At 41.4% G+C, this 24,544-nt stretch overlaps 3 protein-coding genes across 3 annotated transcripts in view; 2 read left to right on the forward strand and 1 right to left on the reverse strand.

Moving 5' to 3' along the window:
- Window positions 1-6,122, forward strand: part of LOC111967672 (unconventional myosin-Id-like) — a 121,475-nt gene extending 115,353 nt beyond the window's left edge. The window contains 1 exon segment of the mRNA XM_023992906.2: window positions 1,639-6,122. Within this exon segment, the coding sequence (XP_023848674.1) occupies window positions 1,639-1,795 (157 nt within the window). The 3' untranslated portion in view covers window positions 1,796-6,122.
- A 4,091-nt stretch (window positions 6,123-10,213) lies between these two features.
- Window positions 10,214-14,265, reverse strand: LOC111967673 (cyclin-dependent kinase 5 activator 1-like). Its single transcript, XM_023992907.2, has 2 exons — window positions 13,928-14,265; window positions 10,214-11,605 (listed from the first exon to the last, which is right to left on the reverse strand). The coding sequence occupies exon 2, from the start codon at window positions 11,336-11,338 to the stop codon at window positions 10,430-10,432; it is 909 nt and encodes a 302-aa protein (XP_023848675.1). The 5' UTR covers window positions 11,339-11,605; window positions 13,928-14,265; the 3' UTR covers window positions 10,214-10,429.
- A 4,576-nt stretch (window positions 14,266-18,841) lies between these two features.
- On the forward strand, window positions 18,842-23,470 carry LOC111967674 (26S proteasome non-ATPase regulatory subunit 11B). The gene is made up of 13 exons (XM_023992908.2): window positions 18,842-19,010; window positions 19,877-19,978; window positions 20,265-20,461; window positions 20,649-20,706; window positions 21,046-21,240; window positions 21,595-21,739; window positions 21,854-21,914; window positions 22,024-22,086; window positions 22,282-22,407; window positions 22,501-22,536; window positions 22,698-22,749; window positions 22,871-23,013; window positions 23,154-23,470. The coding sequence occupies exons 1-12, from the start codon at window positions 18,920-18,922 to the stop codon at window positions 23,011-23,013; spliced, it is 1,269 nt and encodes a 422-aa protein (XP_023848676.1). The 5' UTR covers window positions 18,842-18,919; the 3' UTR covers window positions 23,154-23,470.
- Window positions 23,471-24,544: the final 1,074 nt, after the last annotated feature.

Consider the following 24,544-nt stretch of genomic DNA (forward strand, 5'->3'; position numbering starts at 1 on the left):
AAATCCAGAAAATCACATTGTATGATTTTTAAGTAATTAATTTGCATTTTATTGCATGACATAAGTATTTGATCACCTACCAACCAGTAAGAATTCCGGCTCTCACAGACCTGTTAGTTTTTCTTTAAGAAGCCCTCCTGTTCTCCACTCATTACCTGTATTAACTGCACCTGTTTGAACTCGTTACCTGTATAAAAGACACCTGTCCACACACTCAATCAAACAGACTCCAACCTCTCCACAATGGCCAAGACCAGAGAGCTGTGTAAGGACATCAGGGATAAAATTGTAGACCTGCACAAGGCTGGGATGGGCTACAGGACAATAGRCAAGCAGCTTGGTGAGAAGGCAACAACTGTTGGCGCAATTATTAGAAAATGGAAGAAGTTCAAGATGACGGTCAATCACCCTCGGTCTGGGGCTCCATGCAAGATCTCACCTCGTGGGGCATCAATGATCWTGAGGAAGGTGAGGGATCAGCCCAGAACTACACGGCAGGACCTGGTCAATGACCTGAAGAGAGCTGGGACCACAGTCTCAAAGAAAACCATTAGTAACACACTACGCCGTCATGGATTAAAATCCTGCAGCGCACGCAAGGTCCCCCTGCTCAAGCCAGCGCATGTCCAAGCCTGTCTGAAGTTTGCCAATGACCATCTGGATGATCCAGAGGAGGAATGGGAGAAGGTCATGTGGTCTGATGAGACAAAAATAGAGCTTTTTGGTCTAAACTCCATTCGCCGTGTTTGGAGGAAGAAGAAGGATGAGTACAACCCCAATAACACCATCCCAACCGTGAAGCATGGAGGTGGAACCATCATTCTTTGGGGGTGCTTTTCTGCAAAGGGGACAGGACGACTGCATCGTATTGAGGGGAGGATGGATGGGGCAATGTATCGCGAGATCTTGGCCAACAACCTCCTTCCCTCAGTAAGAGCATTGAAGATGGGTCGTGGCTGGGTCTTCCAGCATGACAACGACCCGAAACACACAGCCAGGGCAACTAAGGAGTGGCTCCGTAAGAAGCATCTCAAGGTCCTGGAGTGGCCTAGCCAGTCTATATATTTATATGTACATATTCTTATTCCATCCCTTTAGACTTGTGTGTATTAGGTAGTTGTTGTGGAATTGTTAGATTACTTATTTATTTTTTCAACTTTATTTAATCTCTTTTTCAAGAAACACCTGGTCCAATAGCAGCAGGGGGAACAAAGTGTCAAACAAAACAATTTCCATACACTAATACAACATTAAACAAAACTATGGACACACATACAGTACAACAATTACATATTACATAAAAAAACACGAGAATGTCTTGACTAAAAAACAGCTGTCCTAAAGACAATTACACTCTTTTATGATATTTACATCGACCAAGTGTTTAAACTCCACCAACGAGACTAGATCATCAAATGTTCAGGAGAGAATTCCAGGACCACAGAGCTGAGTAACTAAAACTTTTTCTACCATGACCTGTTCTAATTCTTGGTACTGTTAAATATTACTGCACTGTCGAAACTAGAAGCACAAGCATTTCGCTACACTCGCATTAACATCTGCTAACCATGTGTATGGGACCAATACGATTTGATTTGACACATTTTTATTTTTATCTCTCTTTCTCCCTCTCTGCAGTGAGAAGAGGAAGCTGCAGGTGAATATCGCCAGTCCCATTCAGTGCAGTATGAATGGCAGGAAATGCACTGTCATTGTGGAGCCCAAGATCAACCAATCGCAGCCAGACTTCACCAAGAGCCGCTCCGGTTATATTCTGGCAGTGCCTGGAAACTAAAAGGGCCACTCGGGGGCCACTCGGTCTGTGACAAGGACAAGTGACGATGAGGTGTCAAATGAGGAATATGTGAATCATAACTCTGTTTGTATAGAGCTCATTTGTGAACTAGATGGCATGATATGATACATGGGAGGGTTGAACTCTCAGAATGAAAGCCATGCCAAATTTGTAACTTTGAATAGATATTTATTTGACGTAACTCAATGTTTTTCAATAGAACATGTAAGATGTTTAATACATACACATGTTTTTAGTTAATTAGACAGACTCACACACATGCACAACATTAATTCACCAAAGAGTCAATTTTTTCCCCTCACTTTTCGATATCAAGTTGAGTTCACATTTACAACTGAGCTGTTTTGTCGGGGCATCGATCATTTTATGTTACGCTAGCTTTGGTTTATCATGATTAGTATCACATTATCCGGCATTTCGTTTGAGTAGAATATCTTGTTCAGAAATGTATATTCTCACGGCTACAGTGCCTTCAGAAAGTATTCATACCCCTTGACTTATTCCACATTATGTTGTGTTACAGCCTGAATTCAAAAATGGATTAAATAGATTTGTTTTCTCACCCATCTACACAAAATACCCCCATAATGAAAACATCTGAAATTTTAGCAAATGTATTGAAAATGAAATACAGAAATCAAATTTTACATGGGTATTCACACCCCTGAATCAAGGCATGTTAGAATCACCTTTGGCAGTGATTACAGCTGTGAGTTTTTCTGGGTAAGTCTCTAAGAGCTTTGCACACCTGGATTGTGCAAAATTTGCACATTATTCTTTCAAAAGTTCTTCAAGCTCTGTCAAGTTGGTTGTTTAGACAGCCATTTTCAAGTCTTGCCATAGATTGTAAACGCTGATTTAAATCAAAACTGTAACTACGCAACTCCAGTGATTATTTGGCCTTGTGTTTTAGGTTATTGTCCTCCTGAAAGGTGAATTTGTCTCCAAGTGTCTGTTGAAAAGCAGACTGAACCAGGTTTTCTTCTAGGATTTTGCCTGTGCTTAGCTCTATTCTGTTTATTTTTACCCTAAATAAACGTCCTATTCCTTGTCAACGACAAGCATACCCATAACAGGATGCAGCCACCACCATGCTTGAAAAAAATGGTACTCAGTGATGAGTTGGATTTGCCCTAATAATAATGCTTTGTATTCAGGACATAAAGTTTTTCTTTGCCACATTTTTTGCTGTTTTAAGATAGTGCCTTATTGCAAACAGGATGCATGTTTTAGAATATTTTTAATCTGCACAGGCTTCCTTCTTTTCACTCTGTCATTTAGGTTAGTATTGTGGAGTAACTACAATGTTGTATCACTGCCATTAAACTGTTTTAAAGTCACCATTGGCCTCATGGTGAAATCCCCTAGCGGTGTCCTTCCTCCCCGGCAACTGAGTTAGGGTTAGGAAGGACGCCTGTATCTTTCTAGTGACTGGGTGTATTGATGAACCATCCAAAGTGTAATTAATAACTTCACCATGCTCAAAGGGAAGTTCAATGTCAATATTGTTATTGCACACAGAATGTGTCCATGCAACTTATTATGTGACTTGTTAAGCACATTTCTACTCCTGGACTTATTTAGGTTTGCCATAACAAAGGGGTTGAATACTTATTGACTTGAGACATTTCAGTTTTTCAGTTTTTATTCAAGTGTATTTTTTTTTGTAAAAACATCATTCTAATTTGACATTATGGGGTATTGTGTGTAGGTCAGTGACACAAAATCTAAATGTAATCCATTTTAAATTGAGGCTGTAACACAACAAAATGTGGAAAAGTCTAGGGGTGTGAAAGCACTGTATGTTTTCATTATTTATTTGTATCTAAAATGGATATTTGATGGAAAGATGTTTAACACAACCGTTGTTTTAGACTACAGATAGACCACAGCCAGTCCGGCATACACACATTTTCCATTCCTTCTGTATTTCGGAACAAGAATGGGAGAGAATGTTGTCCTATGTACTTTAATGACGGATCAGTGTCAGAGGCACAGATGAGAAGTGTGTCGTTCTTAAGTTAGTTTGTCACAGGGTGTTTAGTGGGATGTGTTGAGCATATCCTGAACCTGAATGTCACGACATGCTCTGAGAGGAGCATTAAAATAAATATTTGAACCTCTTATTTCTATGCATATACTGTACAGATGTAGCATCATGTTATGGGTATGCTTGTCACTGGCAGGGACTGGGGAGTTTGTCAGGATGAAAATAAATATGAAAGGAGCAAAGCCCAGATAAAAAGTTAGAGGAAACCCTGCCTCGTTCTTCTGAATACCTAACCCTGGGATCATTTTATTTTTCAGCGGGACAATTGCACAAATGTTAATGCCAAAGACACAACAGAAAGGCCTTCCAATAGGTGTTGAGTGTTCCTGAATGATCCAGTCTGCCATGACTTATATTGGCTTGAAAATAAGAGACTAGGCTGACAAAAACAATGGATATATGTTGCCCTAAGAGTTGTGTGATGTTGATAGAATCTTATTCCAAATGTTTTACAGCTGTAATGGCTGCCAAAGGTTATTACACAAAGGATTAACTCTCCGGTGTGAAGATGTACGCAATCAAGACATCTTTGTGTTTTATATTTTATTTATTCAGACGATTTTCTGTCATTTTCTTTGACTTTGGAAATGTGCAGTAGGTTGTGTAAATCAGTAGTAAAAAAACATTTAATTAATTGTTTTATTTCATTTTATGGCAGCAAAATGTGAAGACTGTGCAAGGGGTTTGTAGTCTTTCACTAGGGACTGTATCTCTCTGTCAGTTGGCATCATTTTCAGTTAAAAATCTCCAATCAGTTTCAGAATTGCTGCCGAGTGCTAATTGCTTTGCAAATTGGCCAGGAAAATCGGTACATAATTAGTTAAATAGCGTGTCTCTCATCTCAACTAAAGAAATCTTCCTTTACCTTGCAGCAATGGCGTATGATGACCTTGTTCTGTTGCTTGATAAGGCATTTTAGACCAGAAAATGGCTGCAACCTGCTGGAAAATGTCCCTCTATTGGGGGAAAGTTGTAGGCTATGTATTGTGGATAGTATCTCTAATGGCAGGTGTTGTAATATGTGGTTAGTCCTCAGGGCTGCCTGTAAAACTTGCTTATTATAGCTCGCCTCCATATCCTCTGACTGTCTGTGACTGTCTGTCACATCCAACTGAAATAGGTTTCTCTCTCTCCTGTCTCCCGACATGCCTGTCTAGTAAGGAAGGATACTTTAATCTGAGAACAAAAGCCCGGCTTGGCTGCCTCTTCTCCTCCCCTCTATCGCTCTATCTCCTCCTTCACTCCATCACATCTTTTGGCACTGGCCAGGTGGGTAGACTGACACTGCAGGGCCAATGAGGAGTTTATTCTGAACCCCCCTGTTCCCCGGAGGAGAGAGAGAGGAAAGGGAGAGAGCGCATCAATGAAGACAGAGAGATAGATGAGATGCCCACTTTCCTCACTACTACATAAATAAGACCGGTGCAAACGCGTGATTATTTAGCTGAGTAAGGATTCTAATAGTTCACTGTCACTCTGGGATGCGGCATGGAGACTGTTAATATCCTGAGTCGTCTACTGTACATTCAGTACACATGGATAAAAAGTAGTCAGGTGAAAATGGTTTACCTGTGCCATCAATTCTTTCAGCTTTACCCTTCAGTTTGTGATCTGTGTCTAGAAGGTGTTGTGCCCGGCGAATCCTTGTCCCTCCTTGGTTTGTGTTGGGCTTGACTTTTCTTATCCAAAGCTTAACCTACAGTACGGTAAATCCCCCTGATTGTTTGTTTTTTTGCTAGCCGGATAGCACTCTAGTGCCTTCAGAAAGGGAACCCAGTCTATAACATTTCATTGAGTTTCTTCTGTCTTCTGTTGGTAACCATTTTGATTACAATTGTAAAATGTGTACCCGATTCTCAGCAATTGTTTTAATTTTAGTGCAAAGATATCTGCAAATTGAGAATTGGGGAAGGTTGATAACATGTTGGAACATTGTTGTAATCTAGGGGGCGGTAATGTTCAGAGTTTCTGTAATGAGTATATATATATTCTAATTTCCTTCAATATATTCAATACACCATATATATATATATATAGATGAATATATAGATACATTTGCTGATCAAACTATTTGCCTAATTTAATATTTTGTGTATTTATGTAATATCTATCTATGTCATATATATATATATATTGATAATGAATGAGAGAGTGTTTGGACCAAATCTGAAGGGTTAGGGTTAAATATACAAGGACCCACAGTGATTGTTATTTGATTGAATCATTTAATTAATAAACATATTTGTTCCAGTGGAATGACTCTTTAGTTGACATAGGACATTTTGATGTTGCTCACCTAGTGTGTGTGTGTGAATTTGTGTTTACAACCAGGAAAACACATGCTTCATCAAGGTCTGCTGGTATGTAGGCTAGTCTGTGATGTTTTCTCCTTCTCCCAGCTCTTCTCGTCTCTGTGCTGTCGGTAATATGGGGAAGCCAAACCACGCTAATCCGCCTGCTAACCTAGCAGCTGTTTCCCAGGATGCTAATCCGCCTGCTAACCTAGAAACTGTTTCCCAGGATGCTAATCCGCCTGCTAACCTAGAAACTGTTTCCCAGGATGCTAATCCGCCTGCTAACCTAGCAGCTGTTTTCCAGGATGCTAATTCGCCTGCTAACCTAGCAGCTGTTTCCCAGGATGCTAATCCGCCTGCTAACCTGGCAGCTGTTTCCCAGGATGCTAATCCGCCTGCTAACCTAGCANCAGCTGTTTCCCAGGATGCTAATCCGCCTGCTAACCTGGCAGCTGTTTCCCAGGATGCTAATCCGCCTGCTAACCTAGCAGCTGTTTCCCAGGATAACGTTCCCGACAGCTAAAGCATCCTGCAGTCAGGCCAGGATGACGGCATCACCACTTCCCTGTCAATGAGAGCTATCTCAACAGAGGCATCACTAGCCTCCTGATGGACTAAAGTGGGTGGGAGGTGTGGGAGAGCAGGTTAGAGACTAAGAGTCAGCAGTTGCGTTATCTTTCATACTCTTTGATTATATCGTCTTTGATTTACCCCATATGGCCAATGGAAATCAAATGGAGGCAGATTAAATGCTCATTGACTTTATGATTCAAAAATACTGTATTATTTATGTCTCATCTTACAGTATGTAACTAGATGGATTCTCTAAATTGGGGATATATATCATTTTAATCTTCAAATTATTATTTAATGGATTTAATTCCACGGATTAGTCCATTTTTAAACTCATAACCCTGGCAACTCTTAAATGATATATGGGCCATTGTGGGGTCTAGTGAACAAATAGTGACAAGTATGTGATTATATCACTGAAGGGTCCAACTGCAGATGAAGACACCACTCATGTGTGCATCATGAGCAATCAGTGCATTTTATTTTTCATCACAGTACAAAAATAAATTAAAGTAAGCAGAAACAAACTGGAAAAGGTTCAATTACAGCAAAGGCTTTTTCAAAATAACTAGTAGCCAATCAGTGTAGAGTATCCTCTTTTTCCACTTCCTATTGGTTGTAAGAAAACAAACTTCACACATTCTTCTGTACAAATAAACTCTCTCTCACACACACACACACACACACTTACACTCGCCACACATGCAGTCAATGAAATACCCTTCTGAAGTTCTTTAACACTGTTTCTTTTTTGTTCTACAAAGTACGCAACAAGATACAGAAAAAGAAGTCAACAGAAGTGTTCTAACTATCACGTCTTTTTTCTCTCATTTTGTAAGGTTTTTCAAGTCTTTTTCAAACAACTAATCAGTGATACAATTGAAAAAAATGGCACATTTCAGTGAGTTGGGGCGAGAGGGTCAAGATTCCCCTGCTTTTGACCCTTGACCCCATATGCCCTGCCTTTTCCCCAGAGCAGTAGCCTGTCAAGTGCGTGTCCCCCCCTATTGCACTACACAACAACCCATTTCCCATTGCATTTCATCTCCCCGTGACAAGGAACAATGTGTCCACAACACGTGAACACTTGCACCATTCATTTTTCTCTTTGACTCCAACTGATACAGCAGAGGAGAGAGATGATCATATCAACCAACAGTCCCTAAGAACAACCATCTTCACATGAGAGAAGAGAATAGCCTTTTTTTCAGCATTCATTTTTTTTTTTTTTAAACAACAACAAAAAAGTATTGTCTGCATATGACTATCAACCATTTTGCATTTCCAGAAAGAAATTTGAGAAACAACTATGAAACAAAGCATGCATCATTTCTCACTGTTGAGATGATGAAAAGCGGGCATATACTCTTATCATAATTATTATTTTGATTTGTTTGATTAAAAAAAAAAAATAATCCCCTAGTATTCTATTGACAACTTACTCCTGTTAAACTGTGGATTCAATCCCACTTATCTCTTACAACATATACTGTAGCAGTGGTTGACAGAAAAACCTACCACCTCCCTTTTATCTTATTAGTTATAGGAGATGGAGGTGCTATCATTCTACCAGTTTCTAGCCTTTACAGTTATTCAATGGAAATGGTAGCCATGTATCTTGACTGCTCCATTTGCTCTCACGTAGATGTAGTCATGGCTGTCATGGTGTTCCTAATCGCCCTCTATGCTCGTCCATTTCTCAGAGTGGCTTCAGCTGATTGAAAACCTGATTATCTCCATGGAGGTCAACTTGGATAGAACCTACAGTATAACCTAATCTCATCTCCTCCCCAGCTGAATACATTGTTGTCTTAGATTTGATTAATATTGGCATTGAGAGATTATTCCAGGGGAGGCTACCTGTCATATTCTCTGATGTGCCACTTAGTGGTTCTGAGTGTAATGGCATGCCATTGGCTGATGGTTATGTTGTCTTGTTGATATGTGGAGCTGGGTGGTGTGTTGGGTTTGGGATTGCTCTGTGTCTAGGGTTCTAGGGTCTTTGTCTTTACTCAAGGTCTCTCTGATGTGGTAGTTACTTTGGCGATGGTCAGACTTTTTATTGGTTTTTAATCTAGGGTCAATCTATAGCTTATTCCCTGCAACATTCATTTGCAACAACCATTGATCTTCATTCCCACCAGAGATAAACTCACCAGTTACTCACAAAACCCATTCTTTCACATCCGGTTCTTTTAAACAGACCAATTCATCATTCATTCATGATCTTTTGAGTACAAGGGATGTGCCAAGATAACAAATAAATTAAGTTTCAATTAGTTATAAGATGGAAATCCACTCAACATGTAGATGTGTTTTCAGACCTACAGGATTTTCATCAAAGATATGGCACTAGCTAAACATTTGTTAAAGCTAAATGTCTTGTAGCAGAATATGGACCTTCATTCCAAAGTGTTTTTAGATACAACCTTTAGACAAAAATACAAAATTATTCCTTGGTAAACAAATAGCCTATTTTAGCAAGCATAGCTAAATACACTAGTTTTCACAGCATTCTCTAACGCAGATGGTTTAATTACAGATCAAATGGAAAGAAGTAAAGTCATTATTGTCATCAGAAATTCAAGAAATTGCATGGCACACGTGCATTAGTTTATTATTTCTATGTAAAAATTAAAAGCTTTTTAAGAAAATCAATAAATAAACCACCCTGGGCTTGAGCATTTGAAGAGTAAAACATCAATTTTTTTCTGAGATGAAAATAAAGTAGGTCTTAACATGAAGTGTGATAATCAAGCCTTGTGTTTGATGTTGTATTTCCTCATGTCCTATTGTCTTGTTGTAAAAAAAAAAAACCCACAATGCAATTCAGGCCTGTTGTCAAGTCCTTCTGAACCAATCTTTCTCCACCAAACCCCTCTCGCCAAGTCACAAACAATAAAGCCACAACAACATGTATCCAACATCCGTGCCCCCACTTTTCCATTCAGATCAGATACTGTTAGCACTGCAGCAGAACTGTCGAGTCCATATCCTTCCTTGCAGTGGGGGTACATGGGTTTTCACTTCACAGTCTAAAGAGCCAGCGTTGCAGCTTGTCTGTTGATGTGAACACTAGCCCAGTCACGCAAGGGCCCTTTACCATCCCGTTGTAGGCAGTGCATCTCAGACAGTCAGAACAAACAGCAGGTAGTTGGTAGGGTGCTGCAGCCTCAGTCGTCTCCACATTCATCGCTGTAGATTTGTGTTCCTTTTCTATTGTTTGTTTTTTTCATTGTCGGTTTTGTATTTTTCAATGTAGTTATACATGTACGTAAGCAGAGAATGTACCCGAGTCTGGCATTTTTGTTAGGTGTCAAAAGTGAAGTTAAAATGCAATTCTCTTTCCTTCGAAAAATATTAGTTTGGTCTTCAGAAAACTTGAGATAAATAGGATTTTTACCATAAAATGTTTTCGTTTTTTTCATCAAACTGCGTTCCATTGTCCCTCTTTCAGTGAACTGTTGTACTGTTAGCTCTCAAACATGCTTATAATCTAAAACGTTCTGGCTATATCAGAGCCAAATTAACCCTAAAAATGAATCTCTTCCCATCAAAACTTCCCCACTCCTCTCTTCCTACTCCCTCAACCAATCCCCCTCCCCCATTTTGAAATACTAAACTGGTGTAGACCCCTCTCCCCTGGTTTCCCTCTCCTCCCCTGGTTTTCCTCCCCTTCCCTGAGCCCCGGGACCCTCACCGGTCCAGACCAATGAGCAAGCGGCTCCTCTCCTCCTCCTTCTGGCTTTCGTTCTTTAGGTCGGCAAACACCTGGGTGAAATAGTGCGGGTCCGAGTTGATCTGGAGCATCTTAGCGCTCATCAGGTTGATTATGGACAGGCAGCGGTCCCAGAAGGTCTCCTTGGAGCTCTCCACCAGGAAGGGCTTGAGCGGGTAGGAGATTTCATTGCCCATGTATGAGTAGGACAGGTAGAGGCAGGTGAGCAGCACGGCCTGCAACTCATGCTCGTTGGCCACCTCGGAGGAGACCACGTCGCGGCACAGCATGTAGACAAACACCACGTTGGCCGGGGTGATGAACCCCTGATCTTGCCAACCCTGAAGAAGCAGCGAGCGGTCCACGCTCCGCAGCCACAGSACCGGGTCRGTGGGRSRCAKGTGYTTYAGTCKGTAGCAGCGCCGGCACAGGAACTCACCCAGGCAGCGCAGSAGCTCGCTRGTGGAGGCCTGGACGATCACCCTCTTGGGCGTGCCGGGGGCTGCATTAGAGTTGGTCAGGGGGGCCTTCTTGACTGACGAGACGGCATTGTTGGAGCTCTTGACGAGGGCCGGGGTGCTCTGGTCCTGAGCGAAGGTGGACAGGTTGGCGCAGGACTGAGACTTCTTCAGGTTCTCGTTGTTGAGATGGGTCACATTGTTCTGGTATGTGGCGTTGGGCTGCACCTTCTTTGAGCTTTTTTTCTTGGCCGACACAGCCACGATCCGCTTCCATGGCAGAACGTTGATGAGCGAGTGACGCTTCAGATTCTTGTCTTTGGCGTTCTTGCTGTTCTGAACGGCCGCGTAGTGGCCCACTGTGGCTGGCCCATCTTCGAAGAGGGCCGCCTTCCTGTAGCTGGGCGAGAGAGACAGCACGGTTCCCATGGTGACTGTGTAGCAATATCCAGGGGCGTTAGCCTCTCTGGGTTAGTGGATGACCGACCAGAGAGAATGGCAGGGGAGGTCCTGAGGATCTCAATGCTTCTGAGCTGGGAGACCCTGGCTACAAGCGTCAGTTCCTCTCAGGCATCTAATGCCACGGTAGGTCCTTGTAGTCCTGACAGGAAAGGTACGTACTGGATGGATCAGGAGTCGGTCTGAGCAGATTCTCTCTTTGCACTTGGCTCTCCTTCTCAGCTAGGTCAAAAGTGCCTGTGGAAAACAAAATGGTTCAATGTTAGGAAAATGAAATTTTCAGTAGCTATTAGCTACATTTTACCACTTTCATTGTGTGTTCATAAATGTGAGCAATATATAATGTATTTGATGTTGAGAATGAAATAGGCCTATCTTGATTGTGATAATTATAAATACATAAATGCAAAAGATATTTCAATATTTCCTTGCTAATTGAAAATAATTATGGATTATTTGGCTGCAAGCATTGTTTGGCTACATTCTGTTTTGGTTGTGTACGTCGGCTGCTGTCCAAGGTCCTGAAATCGCCTGTCTGTGTCGTCCTTATAAAGGAGCATGTCATAAAAGCGATGCTGTGAAGGCTATTGTGTTGAGATATCTTGGTTGGCTCTAATAATTCACAGGAATTTCCAGAACATTCAGATATGCTTTCATAAGCATGGACCCCCTCCCAGGCAAACCGGCAACCCAGGGACCCCCATAATACCTTAGCAAAAAAAAAGAAAACGTGTTATCAGGTAAATGATATAGGCAAGGAGAAGTAATCCACATTTTAAAATGAATAGATTTGGTAAATATATTTATTGTTTTGAGCTACCCACATTATAATTGGAAGAGGAAGTGTAAACTCTAACATTTCCTTTTAGCTAGAAAGGTAACTCCAAACACATTTTCACTCAAAGCAGCTGTTTAGCTGGTTTTAAACAAAGGTTAGCCATATGTTGGCAAAATGTATGTCCAAGTCAAGAAAGCTTACCAGCAGCACATGCCACACTGAGGGCAGTCTTGCACCTATTATTTTAGAGGGAGCACAAGTAGGTGAGGATGGAGTGGGGGTGATTTGGAGAATTCTGAATTTTTTTAAACACCTGAAACATATTTTTCCTGCAATCTAGAGCCATAATAATGCCTAATTCTAGAAATTTAGTTTAGTAATTAATTTTACATCTGAACATTTTAAAAACAGGGCAAATCTGAGGGGGCATGTGCCCCCTTTGGGCATGACACCTCTAGCACTGGAAGCCTAATCGCTGGTGCTTTTTCAAAGCCTGTCAGATACTCCAGTAAGTGTAATTTGCTCAATATTAGGATTTGAGAAATCATTAGAAAGATGATATTTTACTATTTTCTACTGTAGATATGTAATTCAAAATGTGTTTATTCTGTTGTTGATAGAGATATTCATAAAAACAATATGACCCTTAGGGTGCAGCGGGCCCTCGGTGGAATACGCCTGGTGTATACAGTAGATTTTATATCGAAGTGCTCGGTGGTCCAATTTGAATGATCTAATTAGCTGTATTGTTTTGACTTGGTAAATGAAAAACAGACGGGTGAATCTAGGCATATACCAGGGAATGTTATGGTGCCTTCAAAGCACTCAGCATTCTGACAGCAAATAACAACAAGTTGGATTAGCAACTACACTGCTTGCTTGTCGACTATCCGCGTGGTAAACCAAAGTAAACACATCCGAAGGGCCCCTATGGCTTTAATTTAAAAAATCAAACAGCCGTCCAACTTACTCAACTTTTGTTGGTCTCAACACATCCAATTCAACATGGACATGCTTTAATTCGATCGAAGCCTAACGAATGATGTATGTATCCATGCTCATACAGTAGTAGCTTCTTTTTAAAATGGAAGCCTGAAATGTAAACACCTTTATGTGAAGGTCACATTTGCTATAGCCTACGAAATCATTGAGAATTGAAAACGATGTTTGTAAAATTATATAAATGAATTATTGCTATGCACTGTTTCATAACTTTTGCATCTATTGGCTGCCTAATAATATTAATAGTAGATTGCTGAGGAGTCATGTGCGCTGAGAAACATTTCAACGAGATAAGATTAAGCCATAACCAAAACAACAACAAAAAAGTGATTGCGACTCAAAGATTTTAAGTTGATTTCAAGCAGGCTAGTCGATTTGTCAGAAAATCCCAAATATGTTTGGCTATTTTACTTGTTAATTTAAATATAAAGACAGTTTGTCTAGCTGCAAGCTTTGGTTTCAAGGCTGTTACATGTGGTTGTGTAGATCGGCTGCTGTCCATGGTTCTGAAATCGAGCGTCCGCGTCCTAATAAACGCGCAAACTCGACGCTGAGTAATATTGAATTCCAACAAACCCTTTTGACATGACTCCTCATTATGGTGCATATGGGTAGCTTCTTGCAAAGAAATATAGGATACCTTCAAAATCTAGCATTTTAGCCTATTTTCCCAAGTGATGTTGCCTATTTTCACATTTTGATGTTTACGATTTATAATTCAGTATGTTATCATTCGTAATAGGGTACAATATTATACAAATTATACAACCATTACTTACAGTGTAATATTTGTCCTCCAGTAAATGAAAAAATAATGGCACTGCAGTGATGGCTTCCTAAACAGTAGCAGCAAATTCATTTGATATTGTGCACATCAAGGTGAAACCTCATAAACCATCTTGGAAAATGTAGATTTAAAAAAACATAACAGTACAATCCAAGGAAAGAAAAGGCATTAATCAAGCAAAAGCATCGCACGCCTTGACATATCCTAGTTAGCGCCCGTCTCTGGTGCGCAGCCGATGGTAGGCAACTGTGGAATGGATGCTGATATGAAGATGTGCTATTGGTCCTCACCGCGAGATGCGCTTTCAAGGGTTGCAGTGCACTCCCACTGGCTCCCTGGTGTAAAAAGGGAGAAAGGCAGTGGTCGAGCTCTGTCCGTGGTGCTGTAATTTGCAACTCCGTCCAATCACAACAAAGCTGCACAATGCACTCAATACTCAAATCCATTTCTTGAAAAACAATGAATGGATTTTAGCATGTAGCCCAGCTGTTTTAATTACAAAAGAAAAGTAGCCAATAAATAAATATCCAAAGTTATGAAAGCTTTTTATTTATCAATAACCTACATGTCAGATCACATCTAGGCTTTCAAAATGAGTGGAATAAATCTAAATGTAGGGATAGCCATGATAAAAACATTTTTTTTTACATTTTGCAGTATGAAATCTCTTGAGATGCACCATCGTGTTTTTAAGAGTGTCCAACTGTTATCATTGTTCAGACCTAGTAAAGGTATATTAATCTCCTTTTCACTTTTTTTTTTTCCATGAACAGACCACTTTGAATTAAATGGTGTAGGCCCAGTGGTGTAGTGGTGCGTGGAGAAGGGGGTGTACTCCAATGTTGCCAAAAATTGGCCCACCCCGCAAAGGAAAGGCGCCCTGTGTGAAAATTTATTTGAGAATAGTGACATACACTCTGAAATTGGTCTTTCACAGTCAGGCCAACTGAAGCTGTACTGGGCAAGTGCTAATAGTAGGCTGTGTCAGAAATTCAGTTTTCCGTTTTTTCCAGATTTTCACTCTCAAAGTCACACTTTTTTAATAGAAAAACAACCAAATTTGATGTTCTAAATCAATAACAATGCTTAAAACACACCAGGAGACCACTTTTAAAGGTCTGTGAAAAATCGTTGAAATGTATATCTTTTTGAGTGTAGTTACCCTTTAATTCAAGTGAGCAAGCACCTAGTACTGCTGTTTTGTTAGTGGTTATTCTGTAGCACATGAAGGAGTTTGCGAAACAAATGGCCACTGGATTGATGAAAATAATCATGATATCATTCTACCAGGTAGGCATAGGCTACTTTGTAGCTAGTTAACATTTAATTGAGAAGGTTTTTGGGAAAGCCTTTCCATCTACCAGAAGATGGTTAGGCCTATCATTAGCATAGCAAGGCTATATTTTTCCTGTTGTTTGAAACCTGTACATTTTACTTTATAATAATATGAAGTCACCTAGTAAAATACTACTTGAGTAAAAGTAAAAAAGTATTTGGTTTTAAATATACTTAAGTATCAAAAGTAAATGTAATTGCTAAAAAATACTTAAGTGTTAAAAGTTTTAAAAATATATATATTTAATCATTTACAGTATTTAACTAGGCAAGTCAGACAAGTCAAATTCTTATCTACCAAAAGGCAAAACGCCTCCTGCGGGGACGGTGGCTAAGATTAAAAATATAAATAAAATATAAATATAGGACAAAACACACATCACGACAAGAGGGACAACACCACATAAAGAGAGACCTAAGACAACAACATAGCAAGGCAGCAACACAACATGACAACAACATGGTAGCAACACAACATGGTAGCAGCACAAAACATGGTACAAATATTATTGGGCACAGACAACAGCACAAAGGGCAAGAAGGTAGAGACAACAATACATTATGCAAAGCAGCCACAACTGTCAGTAAGAGTGTCCATGATTCAGTCTTTGAATGAAGAGATGGAGAAAAAAATGTCCAGTTTGAGTGTTTGTTGCAGCTCGTTCCAGTCGCTAGCTGCAGCGAACTGAAAAGAGGAGCGACCCAGGGATGTGTGTGCTTTGGGGACCTTTAACAGAATGTGACTGGCAGAACGGGTGTTGTATGTGGAGGATGAGGGCTGCAGTAGGTATCTCAGCTAGGGGGGAGTGAGGCCTAAGAGGGTTTTTATAAATAAGCATCAACCAGTGGTCTTGCGACGGGTATACAGAGATGAACAGTTTACAGAGGAGTATAGAGCGCAGTGATGTGTCCTATAAGAAGCGTTGGTTGCAAATCTGATGGCCAAATGGTAAAGAATATCTAGCCGCTCAAGCAAGGTTAGTTTGGCAGCGGGGGTGAAAGAGGTACGATTACGATAGAGGAAACCAAGTCGAGATTTAACTTTAGCCTGCAGATTTGATATGTGCTGAGAGAAGGACCGTGTACCGTCTAGCCATACTCCCAAGTACTTATATGAGGTGACTATCTCAAGCCCTAAACCCTCAGAGGTAGTAATCACACCTGTGGGGAGAGGGGCATTCTTCTTACCAAACCACTTTACCTTAATTTTGGAGGTGTTCAGAACAAGGTTAAGGTTAGAGAAAGCTTATTGGACACTAAGAAAGCTTTGTTGTAGAGCGTTTAACACAAAATCCAGGGAGGGGCCAGCTGAGTATAAGACTATCATCTGCATATAAATGGATGAGAGAGCTTCCTACTGCCTGAGCTATGTTGTTGATGTAAATTAAGCATAACATGGGGCTCAGGATCCAGCCTTGGGGTACTCCCTTGGTGACAGGCAGTGGCTGAGACAGCATATTTTCTGACTTTTTTCACTGCACTCTTTGAGAGGTAGTTAGCAAACCAGTTCAAAGACCCCTCAGAGACACCAATACTCCTTAGCCGGCCCACAAGAATAGAATGGTCTACCGTATCAAAAGCTTTGGCCAAGTCAATAAAAATAGCAGCACAACATTGCTTAGAATCAAGGGCAATGGCGACATCGTAGAGGACCTTTAAGGTTGCAGTGACACAGCCATAACCTGAGCAGAAACCAGATTGCATACCAGGGAGAATACTATAGACATCAAGATAGCCAGTCAGTTGATTATTGACATGTTTTTCCAACACTTGATAAACAGGGCAAAATAAAAATAGGCCTATAACAGTTAGGATCAGCTTGATCTCCCCCTTTAAATAAAGGACAAACCATGGCTGCCTTCCAAGCAATGAGAACCTCTCCAGAAAGGAGAGACAGGTTAAAGTGGTTGAAGATAGGCTTGGCGATGAAAGGGGCAGCAACCTTAAAGAAGAAAGGGTCTAAACCATCTGACCCAGATGCTTTTTGGCGTCAAGTTTCAGGAGCTCCTTTAGCACCTCAGACTCAGTGACTGCCTGCAGGGAGAAACCTTGTAGTTGGGCAGGGGGAAAAGAGGAAGAAGCATCGGGGATAGTCGCATTAGAAGGGGTGGGAGATGAGGAAATGTTGGACGGGCAAGGAGGCATGGCTGAGTCAAATAGGAATCCTGACTTAACGAAGTGGTGATTAAAGAGCTCAGCCATGTGCTTCTTGTCAGTAACAACCACATCAAATTAAAGGACATGGGCAGCTGTGAGGAGGAGGGTTATTCTCTCGGTCTTTAACCGTTTTCCAGAACTTCTTGGCGTTAGACCCAGCGAGAGAGAGAACTACTTCTTAAAGTAACTAACTTTGGCCTTCCGGATAGCCTGAGTGCACTTATTTCTCATTTGCCTAAACGAGAGCCAGTCAGCCTGAGTATGCGTGTGCTGAGCCTTTCACCAAATGCAATGCTTGAAGTGGAGTAACTCTGCAAAATCACGGTCGAACCAGGGGCTGAACCTGTTTTTTAATTCTCTTTTTTTTTTAATGGGGGCATGTTTAACAATACCACTGAAAATATCAAAAAAGGTCCAAGCGTCTTCGACAGAAGGGATCAAGCTAATTCGATACGATTTTACAGAGGCTTAGTTCATGAAGGAAGGCTTACTCATTAAAGTCTTTTAGCAGGCCTGTATGACAAATCAGGACAGGTCGTTTCACTGAGCAGCCATTACGAACACAGGCTGTAAAACAGTGATCACTAAGGTCATTACAGAAAACACCTGACTGATACCTATCAGGATAATTGTGAGGATAACGTCGAGTGGCCTTTTCTGGGTGTTATTAAGCAAACCAGAAGGCACAATTTTCTTGTTTTTTATTTAAAGATAGCCAGGGGCACACTCCAACACTCAGACATAATTTACAAACCAAGCATTTGTGTTTAGTGAGTCCACCAGATGACCAGAGATGTTTTCTTGATAAGTGCATTAATTTGACCCTTTTCCTGTCTTGTTAGCCATTCAAAATGTAACAAGTACTTTTGGGTGTCAGGAGAAATGTATGGAGTAAAAAGTACATTATTTTCTTTAGGAATGTAGTTTAGTAAAAGTAAAAATTGTCCAAAATATAAATAAAGTAAAGTACAGATACCCCCAAAAAACTACTTAAGTAAAAATACTTAAAGTACTACTTAAGTACTTTACACCACTGATTATGAGGCATGTCTTACCTTGCTTCAAAGTAGCCTATAGCCCAAATTCCACCATAGAAACTTGGACGCAATTATTTATAGACATCCTCATATGCATTTTCCTGTTCTATTAGTTTTCTTTCAACTTTCTTTCATTGTCTAGCAGCCAAAGTGGGGATTAAGAAGTAAGTGTATAGCGTACCCTCGTTACACAACTGTGTAGGCCTACACTAAATGCTGATGATGGGCCTAAGTGAAATTGTCATGACATTCTGCTCCTACCATTTATTTGATTGGGTGAGTCAGCAAGGCAAAATATAATCTACTGTTTACTATAAATACTGAACTACAATCCCCAAAACGTATATTTGGCTCCCTCTCTCGTGATGTAGCTGCGTAGTCCTTTACGTATTTCCTTATGGCATTGTTGATTGTTGTAGGCAGGCAGCGTTTGAATCGGTAGCTAGCTAGCTAAGATGGCGGCTGCGGCAGTGGTTGAGTTTCAGAGAGCTCAGTCTCTCATTAGCACGGATCGTAACGCCTCTATTGATATTCTACATTCTATCGGTAAGTAATGATTGTAGGCATTTAGACGAGAAAGACTCGTATTGTTGTTGTATTTATGCTCGATTTAAGTCACCGCAAAGTCAGTTTTATACACTGACAAGAGCCGGTTTGTGTGCGGTGCTGACTCACTGTAGAATCGTTGGGTTGTTAGTTAGCAAGGTGGTCGTTGGATGACTAGCTAGCTATAGTAGGCCATGATGATCTGGAAAGCCCAGACTGACTGCAAAGACTTTAGCTAGTTACTTATTATGTTGTTTTTAATGCAACATGTTTGTAACTAACAGTTATCACAATACAATTCTAAGTCGCTAGCTAGCTAACGGTAGGTATGTATGTAGGTAGGTAGGTAGCTAGCTAGTGTTGTTGGCTAGCTAGCAGCCTTGTAATAAAAGCTAGTTAGCCAACTATAGTAACCAGTTAGCTAACTAGCTACCTCAATGCACTTGATAATTGAATTAATCTTAGTTAGGTAACGTTATGTAATGTTGGTGTAGACAATGTAGCTACTGTTAGACGCTCTAAAATGAGTTACTACGTTAACGTTAGCTTGCTTACGTTGCCAAATGACCAGTGAAATCAAATCCACTGTTCTTCGTTAGCTATCGCTAGGTAGCTAATTAACTACCAACCTGTTGACAGTTCTGTAGTTAACTTTGTAGCATGCTATTCCCTGTTGTAGTTGTCATCAAATTGCATTAGTCACAGGGCCCCAGTTATATGTTGACTTGCAAGCCTAGTAGACCCAGATAAGCAGTAACTAAGACAGACAGACAAGGAACACAGTAGTTAGCTAGGACTAGGAGACTGACATTGGCTATATCTTTTCATACACTGACAATCTGTGCATTATTTTCCTTGTCGAACAGTGAGGAGAGATATCCAGGACAGTGATGAAGAAGCCGTTCGGGTTAAAGAACAAAGCATCTTGGAGCTGGGGTCACTCCTGGCCAAAACAGGACAGGCTGCAGGTGAGACTCAACACAAACACCATATCTGGTCCATTAGCCTGGCTGCTGCACTAGACTAACTTGGGAGTGTGTAATCCATTAACTGCACATTGATTCACTGTATGTGCCATTGCTTAACTGTTCAGTAGTACCCAATAACAGAGTATTTCCAGTTATGAAGCTAACATCACTATTTTGACAGACACAACACAACCTTGGATAGATAGGCTTATTGGGTAGACAAGATATGCTTACTGTTGTCATTCATTTAGTCCTAATTTCTGCTGTGGTCATTCCTCTACCCCAGAGTTGGGGGGTCTGCTGAAGTTTGTGCGGCCATTCCTCATCTCCATCAGTAAGGCTAAGGCAGCCCGGCTGGTCCGCTCCCTGCTGGACCTCTTCCTAGACATGGAGGCAGCTACAGGCCAGGAGGTGGAGCTGTGTCTGGAATGCATCGAGTGGGCCAAGGTGGAGAAGAGGACCTTCCTCAGGCAGGCTCTTGAGGTAAGCTGACCCCCTTCACCTAGAAGACGAGCTGTTGTAGACTCTGACGATTTAGTTTGAAGACCATATGTAATTTAGTCTCTCTCAACATATTTCCCTACCGTCCCAGAGTGATATCATTCATATTTTTACACTATGATGTGGTTCAATGGCAATCAATGACACATTTCTCTTCCCTTCTCCCCAGGCCCGTCTGATCTCGCTCTATTTTGACACCAAAAGATACCAGGAGGCCTTGGCGCTTGGTGAGTGACAGTTCTATCTGTATGGACTGACAATATTATCCCTGCTCCATGAGCTCAGCATCTGTCTGAGCGTGGAGGGCTAAGCATGGGATATGTTCACCCATAGCTGTGTCCAAAGCTATGTAGCATGACATAGTATCCCATTCACCCCCGTCTCCTGGACGCCTTATAATGAGCTGTCAAACAGGTCGAGACTCATGACATTGAGTTGATCTTTAATATTCCACAACACCAAGATTGTGGGCCACACATGTATACTAAAGATGTGTTAACTAGAAGGAACTTTAGATAAGTGTCAGCTAAATTACTATATGACCATTATGTTTCTCTGGTGTTCAGGCACCCAGCTGCTCCATGAGCTGAAGAAGATGGATGACAAGGCGCTGCTGGTGGAGGTGCAGCTGCAGGAGAGCAAGACGTACCATGCGCTCAGCAACCTGCCCAAGGCCCGTGCCGCTCTCACCTCAGCCCGCACCACGGCCAACGGCATCTACTGTCCCCCCAAGCTGCAAGCCGCCCTGGACATGATGTCAGGTCAGTCCCAGTGAACGAGCCTCCATCCATAGTCCCCTACAGTTGCTAAGCCATTGAGGAACACTAATGGCAGCTTATTTTGTCAGAAACAACAGAACGTTATACAACAGAATAGAATACATTCTGAGCTCTTGTTTTGTTCTATCATTAAAATAATCAATGAAGCTGTAAATTCATCAGAAAAATGTCCTATGGTCACTGTGTATTAATTTACCAGGGATTTCAATGTCAATGTCTTACTCATTTGTAACACCCAGAATTAGTTTACTGACCCAAATTTAAGAAGAGCTGTGTGTTGAGGTGGCGAAGTGCCATGCTTAGTGTGGATGACTGACCATGCTTCCTCCCCTGCAGGGATTGTCCACGCAGCTTCGGAGAAAGACTGGAAGACTGCCTACTCCTACTTCTTTGAAGCCTTTGAGGGCTACGATTCCATCGACCACCCTAAAGCCATTACCGGTCTCAAATACATGCTGCTCTGCAAGATCATGCTCAGCCTGTAAGTGATAGTACCTCCTAGCTGTGTCGCAATGATATGAAGCATACATGTATGGCTTGGGGTAGCGTTGATGTGTTCCGATTTGGTTGACCTTCTGGTGCTGGTTTCTTTCAGACCAGAAGAGGTGCAGTCCCTGATCAGCGGTAAACTGGCCCTGCGGCATGCGGGCCGACAGGTAAGAACCCGCCATTTGCGTGTGTGGGGGTGGTTTTTCTCAACTTGCATTGTGTAACAAGTTTAAATTGGTTGGTACCTGGCTGACCGTAATCTACCTCCCTTTGCAGACAGATGCACTGAAATGTGTTGCACAAGCCAGCAAGAACAGATCATTAGCAGACTTTGAAAAGGTAACAACTTTCTTTAGCCCTCATTGTTGGTGCAATGTTTATTTTATTTTTTTGTCTTTCTGAGGACCTCTATTGTGACGGGCCCATTTGTATCCTCCCTTGTCTCACCGTCCCTCTCCTCCCCACTAAGCCTCTTTCTTTTCTCCCTCTTTCTTTCCACTTCCTCTCCTCCTATTCCCCCCCCTCCATCTCTAGGCCCTTACAGAATACAAAGCAGAGTTGCGGGACGACCCCATCATCAGAACCCACCTGGCCACGCTGTATGACAACCTGCTGGAAGGGAACCTTATCCGTGTCATCGAGCCCTTCTCCAGAGTACAGGTGTGTACACCTGGGGATGGTAAATATTGCTTTATGTTGGATTTCTAACTAACCACTCATATCATAATCCTTTATGGTGTTTCTCCTTTCCAGATTGAACACATATCAGGTCTCATCAAACTGTCAAAGGTATAGAGGTTTCTGCTTTGCTACCTTAATTTCTTTGGTATTTGAGAAGGGGAAAATCAGCAAGCATTTAGTCCTGTGATATAATATTCACACATCTTATGAATCCTATATGCATTGATGTATTGTCAGTAATCAGCGAATATGTGGTTTTTTCCCCTTAGGCGGATGTCGAGAGGAAATTGTCACAGATGATCCTGGACAAGAAGTTTCATGGTAAATCAATTGTCTACTTGCTTGGTACATGTCTGGTATAAACTACTGTATCATACCTCTACTTGTATTCTGTTCAGTGAAATGTAATTTAGTCTAAATTGCCTGTGTGACTCATTTATAGGGATCCTGGACCAAGGTGAGGGTGTCTTGATCATATTTGACGAGCCACCAGTTGACAAGACTTATGGCGCGGCCTTGGAAACGATTCAGAACATGAGCAAAGTCGTGGACTCGCTTTACAACAAAGCGAAGAAGCTAACATAGGTGAGGCTCTTCAAGAGCGACACATGCACACTTGCCACATGTTCTGTCAGATTGCATAACTCACTGCATCCTTCCAAACAGGAAAGGATGACTTTTCAAACCACTGTGTTTACTGTAGATCTTGTATTTTTTGTCCTCAGAACAAATGGCGGGACCACAGCAGCACAGTGGCGGGTGTGTGTGTGTGACCAGAGTGTGTAACGTTTTAAGAAGGGGACATGGGAGAGCGACCAAAAAAAGTCAACAGGATTCCCGGTTCCCCCTCAACGGACAATTCCATCACCCCTCTAATTCTCATTATTTTATTTTTTGATGTTCTTTCAGGATTCTGTTAAAATCTCATCGGCCACAGCAGGCCATCAGGGAATATTGTACAACCACAATAAAAGTTTAAGAAAGAGAAATACATGTTTATCTCCTGTAGAATAAAGATTGGGCTTACAAAGCCTACAGCTGACTCCGTTGCCACAGGAAAAGGTGCAATATCGAGCGCCACCAACACTGCTTCTTTTACAGGCCAGAGACAAGGCTATTGGTCAAGGTGGTCTCTTCATTTCTCTCTGTTCATATCTTTCTGAAGCAGATGGGGTTTTAGCTAGTTGAAGGTAGGTTAGAAAACATTGGGATATCCCAGCAGTTAAATTTGCATGATGACATTTCTCTTGAGTCTTGTCCTGGAGGAAGAACTGCAATTTCCTCTTAGACGCGCCAGCTGCAAAGTCAAAAGGGGTTACACTAGGTATTCATGAAAACAGAAATTAGCTTTTTGGTCATAATTTAGGGTTAGCAGTGTGGTTAGGTTTAAAGTCTGAATTTTATGCCTAGCTGTGCCAGCTATTGACCACTCTGCAGAGCTGCCTCCAGAACAAGATTCATGATGACAAATGCTAACCTGTGTTAAATTTAGTCAAAATAGCTAACTCTTGCTGTGCTCATCATATTCATGCCAAGAGTCAGTCAATTCCCCGTCATGTTATTTCAAATGGTTGTCGACATCACTTTATTTGGATTGCGTTTTGTTTTTAACTAAAATAAATCTGACACTTTTGTCCCCTTCATAATGTGAGTACATAGTGCAGAATGGATGCCATTTCACACCACCAGTGCCCTCTTTTGGCCCTCTACTTTGCCTCGACGTTTGGCTACATTTATATAATTTAGTGGTGCAGATGTCTTGATTGCCTCTGAGCGTCTGTCTGATCCCGAGTGACCCATTATCCATTGTTAGATCCTGGTATGCTAATAACCAAACAACAATTTGTATGGTTTAGAATTTTTTTCATTTGTCATTTTCAGAAATAAACATTTTTGTATTTTTAAGGATTTCTGTCTGCCTCTTGGAAAACTTCACTGACCCTGGCAAAGTTAGATTGGGCCATTTTAGCACTGTGATGTGCTCTTGTGCTGAGGTCATTTGGGTAGGATGTTGGGTGTCCCTTGTTGGACAAGTGACTTCAGTTGATTTGGACGCCAGTGTAGATATAAAGGTCTAATAGACGAAGGCCTGCAAAGTAAATATCTGCTGGGACTA

Source organism: Salvelinus sp. IW2-2015, linkage group LG8 (genome assembly GCF_002910315.2).
Source record: "Salvelinus sp. IW2-2015 linkage group LG8, ASM291031v2, whole genome shotgun sequence".
Classification (NCBI taxonomy): Eukaryota; Metazoa; Chordata; class Actinopteri; order Salmoniformes; family Salmonidae; genus Salvelinus; species Salvelinus sp. IW2-2015.